Source organism: Salvelinus sp. IW2-2015, unplaced genomic scaffold (genome assembly GCF_002910315.2).
Source record: "Salvelinus sp. IW2-2015 unplaced genomic scaffold, ASM291031v2 Un_scaffold16527, whole genome shotgun sequence".
Taxonomy (NCBI): Eukaryota; Metazoa; Chordata; class Actinopteri; order Salmoniformes; family Salmonidae; genus Salvelinus; species Salvelinus sp. IW2-2015.
Window position 1 is genome coordinate 11,921 of NW_019957628.1, and position 7,947 is coordinate 19,867.

Here is a 7,947-nt window from a genome sequence, read left to right on the forward strand (position 1 = left end):
ACTCACTCGCGTGCGCACACACAGTGACAGCAGCAGGTAACTTACACAKCAGAAGCGAGGTGAACAACCGAAGCATTCCTGCGAGACTAGTTGGTGCTCGACATTGAATGCTGTTTGTTTACGATGACGTCCCGTACATAGAATTGTCCGTGGTTCACGATGAAGCTAAACACATGCATCTCTCTCCCACACTTTTCCTCCCTCTCTCTTATTCCCACCCTCCCCTTTTCTTTCCCTCTATCCCATCTGTCTCTCTCTCCCCTCCCTTGTTCTCCCCCCCTCCTCCTAGGAGCTGTGTCCCAGCAGACATCCAGAGGCCCTGCCACAACATATCTGGCTAAAGAGAAGAAGAGGAGGATCACAAGTCACACCACAGCGGGGGCGGAGAGAGCGACCGTGCCTGTTGGAAAACCTGTTGGATTCAAATTCTCTTTCTTACAGATTATCACACTGCTCTCCTAACTGCCACCCTCCCCCTTCACACTCACACGGACGGAGAGACGGACACAAACAGAATCACACACTGACTCAGACAGTAGAGACGGATAGACAGAGGCTAACACCGTTAGACACACACAGAAACTCACACACAGAATCACACGCAYTCCTCTAGAAGTAGCCCTAGAGAGTCACATAAACGTCTCGCAGCCACTCGGACTCGTACTCCGAGACTCCGTTGGTTCTCAGGGGTCGTGGTGGGAGGGTGTGCCCCCCCCCCCCTCTCGTTGCACTCCGCTGGGGGACGGAAGTAGAGGAATGGTCCTGGGGGAACGGCTGGCTGGCTGCCTCGCTCAGTGAGACGGAGGCTTATGTAACTAACAGCCCGCCTCATCTTTCTCTCCTTGGCTAGCTAACACAGCTGGGCCTTGAGTCTACAGACACTGGGGAGGAGCTCTACAGCCCCCCACTAGGGAATACAGCTTCTAATCTTCAGGCCTTCCTCTCTGGGTTCAACTTCACAGATTTTTTGGGGGGTCTTTTTTTTGTTGTCTTTTTTTCCCCAACCATTTTTCAGGAGGACCTTTAAGGGTGTTTTGGATATGTGTACCCTCACGGACACCTCCAGGTTACAGGGACACACACAATTTGACCTGTGCACACGTCTTCTTCGACACACACCTGTAGCAGGTGGGATCGGCCTCTGAGACTTCCTGCTTGTCTCCCATTGGCTCAGGGATGCCCCGACCAGGAAGAACAAAGTCTGAGAGTCCGTCTACGAGCACATTGGCGTTTTTTAAGACGCTGTTTGGACTGAAGGGACAGCCCTTTAATTAGTAAGGAAACTAGCTGCCCTCCAGAGTAAGTTTAGGACTGCTTGATATTCGTCTCCGCTGTTTTTTTTTTGCTCTCGTTTTGATGTTTTGTTTTTCCTATCTCATCTGACGATTGAGCCGACCAGGGAGCAAAATAACCAGAGACAAGAATCCCACTTGGCCACAATCAAAGGCCATTTTGCTATGCCTTTCTCTCTCCCTTGGTTTTTCCCTTTCCCTCATTATGCATATCAACTACCTGTTTACACACTAGACCAGCTACAGTGATAGCCTACCTTTCTATCAAGGCAAAAAAATAAACGATTAAGTTGCGACCTTTTTATGTCTTTTACCTGCGACAAATCAAAAACCTTGCAATCAATCTCTACCTCTCAATCGCGTCATACCCTTTGAAAAAGTCTGTGTCGGAACCAAATCCATACTCAGTCGGTCTACATCCCAGACCGAGTAGTGTACAGACCGACCAGTCGACAGAGCGTCCAATCTACAGACCAAAACAATCTGTCATCTTAGTCTGGAAGGGGAGAAGGTTATAGGGTCAATGTCATTGAACTGGACCAGAGATCTTTGAAATATGAAGTTATTGAAAYGGGATTTCATTGAACAGGGAATGTRTAGCGGGTCAACCAAGGCGATCTGCCTCATCCTCTGTACCGAACTGACATTATGACGCCCGAAGTTGAGTTGTGTTTTTGAAACCRTTTATGAGTCTAGGGGACTAGATGAGAGTAAGATTGTAATGAAATTAAGAAGAAATGTTAAAAGTTAAAACCGCTTCACCAAATCATATACATTATGCTTTACTAGGACATCCTACTTATTTTCTTTTGAAAAGGGAGCGTCCAAGATTTTTATATACCACACCCAAACAATCAAGCCATATCACAGCTTTTTATTTTTTATTTTTTTGTTGCACTATTTTTCTTTTGTATCGTAAAATTACTAAGCCTTCAATTAAGTTATTTACCTCTCGCACGCGCACATTTCTTGATATTCCTCTTTTAAAATGTCAAGATATTGACCCAAATCCACTGTAAGGAACCATTTTAAAGACTTAAGAAAAACCAAGCAAATGTAAAAGTATCAGCCTTGAGATTGACACACAATTGACCAGAAGTTGTTGTCGTCCTATTTAAGCCGGTAGTTCGAGCATAGAGCGGCAACGCCTCAATCTTACGAGAACACGTCTTTAAATAGTGGCTCTGTTTATCTTCATGTTCCAGTCTACTTTTATGTTGTCCGGAGGACAGCAAAACAAAAGCCTTATCGTGGAGTCTCTTTAAGCCTCTAGTGGCTAGCAGAGTGCATCTCAATCAAATACCCCCCTCTGTCTCTGTCTTACCCCCTCCTTTCAAATACTCTCCGTCTTATCTTACCACCTCCTCTTAGACAAGGCCAAAGGTCAAGTTGAATAGGCATCAAACAACTTCGAGCAAAGGGACAGAGTTGTTTTATGAACACACGGTTTAGGGAGGGCCAATCTACCCTTTTCTTTCTTTTCATCCCCCTCTTTCCGGTGAACATGCAGAAACGTGGGTCTTCTCTCGTCCTGGTCCGATTGAGAAGGGGACTCCTCTACCTCCCTCTCTAACCCCTTCAATCCCTCTCTCTCTCTCTCTCTCTCTCTCTGTGCTCTTTCTCTTCATCTCTCCCTCCCTCTTTATCTATAATCCCTCCATCCACACACCCCAACAAATCCTCCCTCCCTCTCCCACCCCTCCCTGGTGGGGTATTCCACCATCCCCTCCCCACTCCCCCCCCCCTCCTTCCTGAGTAATCAAAGGCATTATAGCGCCCCCTGCCCTGCTCCCCCTGTGTGATGCCGGGCCAAGCAAGTACAAGAGTGGGGGTGTGGGTGGCTCCCTCGCCCCCCCACACCGCCTCCCCGTCCCGGCCACTTCGCCGTCCCGCTACGTGCCCGTGTCGGCGCGACGGCCCTTCCTGGTGGGATCCACCACGCTCTTCTTGCTTCAGTGAGTAACGACCAAACGCGCCCCCCCCCCAAAAGAGGTCACATACGCGCGCACAGCACGTCAATACACACGTCACACACTCATACACACGTCACACACTCATACACCCGTCACACAACTCATACACCATGTCATACATAAGATGCTGCTCAAATGATGGCGTGGTGACACGATCCTGACCCAGTCACAACACACCCAACACACCACAACACATACACACACACACACACACACACAACTCATCACCCACTACACATACAAGACCGTCATTGCTTCCAAAACACATCCCCTACACACTCGTTAAGCATAAAACACTTAAAACACTTTACATTAATCACACCACACACCCTCACTGGTTAGTTCTCCTGCCTTTCTAGAAAGCCACTCCGCATGCCAACATAAATTCGGACACACCAGTGTCCCTACCGCCTGCCTGTAGTGTGACAGTTTATTAAGTAGTGCACAGTCAGTCAACCCCTGGCAATGGGACAGAGCAGAGCAACGTCAGACGTAAAGAACACACATACTCCTGACAACTCACACACACTCCCTCTCTCTACTCAACATGCTCCTCAGTCTCTCTCTACTCGAGCATGCTCCTCAGCTCTTCTCCTAACTCGAACATGCTCCTCAGCTCTCTCTCTCTCTCTCTCTCTCTCTCTCTCTCTCTCTCTCTCTCTCTCTCCGCTCTCTTTCTCTCTCTCTAACTCAACATGCTCCCAGCTATCTCTCTACACGAACATGCTCCTCAGCTGTCCCCTACCTCGACATGCCCTCAGCTCTCTCTCGCTCCTCCTCTCTCTCTCTACTCATCATGCTCCTCTGCTCCTCTCTCTCTACTCAACATGCTTTTTCAGCTCTCCCCCTATCAACATGCTCCTCAGCTCTCTCTCTTCTCTCTCATCTCTCTCTTCTCTCCTCATCATACTCCTCCTGCTCTCTCCTCTCTCTACCTCAACATGCTCCTCCAGCTCTCTCCCTACTCAACAGCTCATTCTCCTCTCTTCTCTCTCTCTTCTTCTCCCTACCAATATGCTTCCTTCAGCTCATTTCTCTCTCTCTCTCGTCTCTCTCTCTCTCCCTACTCAACAGCTCCAGCTCTCTCTCTCTTCTACTCAACATGCTCCTCTGCTCTCTCCCTACCCAACGTGCTCTCGGGCTCTCTCTTCTCTCCTCTCTCTCTCAACTTCAACATGCTCACCAGAGCTCTGTCTCTACTCACATGCCCCTCGTCTCTCCCTATTCCAACATGCTCCTAGCCTCCATTCCTCTCTTTCCCTCTCAACATGCTCTCAGCTCATTCTCTCTCTCTCTCTACTCCAACATGCTCACAGAGCCTCTTTCTCTACTCAACATGCTCCTCAGCTCTCTCCCTACTCAACATAGCTTCTCCAGCTCATTCTCTCGTCTCTCTCTCCCACTTCTCTACTCAACGTTGTCTTCAGCTCTTCTCTCTCTCTACATGAAACCTGCTCACCAGAGCTGTCTCTACTCAACGTGCTTCCTCAGCACTTTTCTCTTTCTTTCATCCTCACACACAGTTGAGTGGTGTACAGTAGTAGTGCAGAGTAGGATAGACAGGACAGATCAACGTCAGGGGTGTGGTTGAAGGTCATCCAAGGCAGGTGAGGTCGTGTCTGTCAGTTTCATAGCTCTACTCCCAGATTACAACAAACCACACCATGCTGGAATAGAGGGGAAATAGGCCAGTATCTGTCACTATTAATAAAGAGCTGTCCCTTCTCTCTCTCATCTTTTAACTCTCGTCTCTTTTTTGCAATCCGCTTCCTCTTGAATTTGCTCAACTCTGTTTAACCTTTACAACCTTTACATTCCGCTGAAAAGGCAGCGCGCGAAATTCAAAAATATTTTTTTGAAAATATTTAACTTTCACACATATAAACAAGTCCAATACAGGAAAATGAAAGAAAAACATCTTGTGAATCCAGCCAACAATGTCCGATTTTTAAAAATGTTTTACAGCGGAAACAACAGCCATTTTTTCCCAGAAAGATAGCTTTCACAAAACCCACAAATAGAGATAAAAATTAATCACTAACCTTTGAACATCTTTTCATCAGATGACACTCATAATGAACATCATGGTTACGCAATACATTTATGGTTTTGTCGATAATGTGCATATTTATAGCCACAAATCGTTGGTTTACATTGGGCGCCATGTTCAAGAAAATGCCTCCAAAATATCCAGAGTAATTACAGAGAGTCACGTCAAAACTAATCAGAAATACTCCCATCATAAAACTTTGATGAAAGACTATTTTTACATATAATTAAAAGATACACTGGTTTCTTATGCAACCGCTGTGTAGATTTTAAAAAAAATTAAATTAAATAAAACTTTAGTAAAAAAGCAACCATGCAATAATCTGAACAGGCTCAGCCATTCTCCGCCATGTTGGGAGGTCAACAGAATCACGAAAATTACTCTTCCATAAAATATTCCCCTTACCTTTGATGATCTTTGCAGTGCCAGGAATCCTAAGTGCAGTGCAGGAATCCTAGTTCCACAATAAATCGTTGTTTTGGTTTTATAATGTCCATTACTTCTGTCGAATTAGCACTTTGGCTAGCCTGTGTAGTACAAGCGTGTCAAAACGCTTTGCCGCAATTGAACGACAAACGTCGAACGAAAACTTCAAAAGTGATATTACAAGTCGAATAAACTGGTCAACTCAGTTGAGAATCAATCTTAAGGATGTTGTTAATCATATATATCCACATAACGTCCCAACCGGAGCATTTTTATGTCTGTAAAGTAATTGGCACAAACATGCGTAGCCGCGCCCTGACAGGGAACTGCATCTGCCAAGACCCCTGACTGCAAATAGCTCCCATCCGGCTCCACATCAATGCTAGAGGCTTCATTCGACGTTCTACTGACCTGTTGACATCTAGTGGAAGGCGTATGAAGTGCATACAGATCCATCAAATGACAGAGCTTTGAAAGCGATGACTTTTCCCATCGCCATTTTAAGATTTTTCACTTTCCTGTTTGGAAGTTTGCACTAGCCAAATGAGTTCTGTTATACTCTCAGACATAATTAACCCGGTTTTTAAGAAACTTCAGAGTGTTTTCTATCCAATAGTCATAATAATATGGCATATATTATCTCTGAAACGAGTAAGGAGGCCGTTACAATTTGGGCACCAATTCATCCAAAAGTGAAGTGCTGCCCCCTATCCCAAAAGAAGTTAACTTCATATGGAACTGGTAATCCGGTAAAGGATCATATGACAACAGCCAGTGAAAGTGCAGGGACGCCAAATAAAAAAAACTGAAATTCATAATTAAAATTCCTCAGACATACACTGGTCTTATACCATTTTAAAGGTACTCTTGTTGTTAATACACCCAAAGTCGTGCCGATTTCAAAATAGCTTTTTCAGCGAAAGCACTAACAAACGATGTTAGGTCAACACCAAACCACAATAAGCACAGCCATTTTTCCAGCGAAATAGCAGTCACAAAAAGCTGCCACAATCATAGCTAAAATTTAATCACTAACCTTTGATGATCTTTTCATCAGATAACACTCATAGGACTTCATGTTAACAAACATACAATGCATGTTTAGTTTTGATAAAGTCATATTTATATAAAAACATTCTAAGTTTCCATTGGCGCGTTACATTCCTAGTTCCAAAAACAATCCATGATAGTGCATAGCCACATCGTTTCAACACAAATACTCATCATAAATGTAGATGATAATACAAGTTATACACATGAATTAAGATATACCTCTCCTTAATGCACCGTGTGTCAGATTTCAAAAAAACTTTACGGAAAAAGCAAACCCATGCAATAATCTGAGACGGAGCTCAGAAACAAGAAGTCAAATTAGCCCCATGTTTGAGTCAAACAGAAACCAGAATTACATGATAAATATTCCCTTACTTTGCTGATCTTCATCACAATGCACTCCCAGGAATCCCAGGTCCACAATAAATGCTTGGATTTGTTCGATAATGTCCGTTATTTATGTCGCAATTAGCTACTTGGTTAGGCGCGTTTGGTAAACAATTCCAAAGTCACAAAGCGCGTTAACCTAAAACGGAGCGAAATGTTCACCCAAGTTCCGTAACAGTCAGTAGAAACATGGTCAAACGATGTAGTTGAATCATCTTTAGAATGTTGTTAAATACATCTTGATAACGTTCCAGACCGAGAATTACACTTGACTTCAGTTGAGCGATGGAACGGGAGCTCCCTTCTCAATGTGGAACGCGCATGTTCAAAGCGTGGTCACTCATGGCAGTGGTGATTCATTCCTTTGTCTCCTTCGGCCCCTTCCACATTAGAGTCCATCAGACAAAGTTCTATTGACTGTTGACATCTAGTGTAAAAATAAAATAATAAAGAACAAAGAAGCCGTAGGAAGTGAAAACTCATTACCATATGTCCGTAATTTCACAATTGGAGCTTGGTTGAAAATATCTCCAGCCTCAGGAAAAAAATCCAAAACAGGAAGTGGAGGAGACTTCTCAGGTTTTGCCTGCCATAATGAGTTCTGTATACCACAGACATAATTCAACAGTTTTAGACACTTCAAGAGTGTTTTCCTATCCAATATCATAAAATTGCATACATTAGCAACTATGACTGAGGAGCAGGTCCGTTTTACTACCCTGGGCACCTCTGTGCACGCTTTCATCCAAGGCTACTCAATACTGCC

At 44.6% G+C, this 7,947-nt stretch overlaps 1 protein-coding gene across 1 annotated transcript in view; it reads left to right on the forward strand.

The window, feature by feature from the left end:
• Window positions 1-2,796: 2,796 nt before the first annotated feature.
• zdhhc5a (zinc finger DHHC-type palmitoyltransferase 5a) overlaps window positions 2,797-7,947 on the forward strand; it is a 20,537-nt gene continuing 15,386 nt past the window's right edge. The window contains 2 exon segments of the mRNA XM_070442729.1: window positions 2,797-2,806; window positions 3,049-3,247. Of these exon segments, the coding sequence (XP_070298830.1) occupies window positions 2,797-2,806; window positions 3,049-3,247 (209 nt within the window).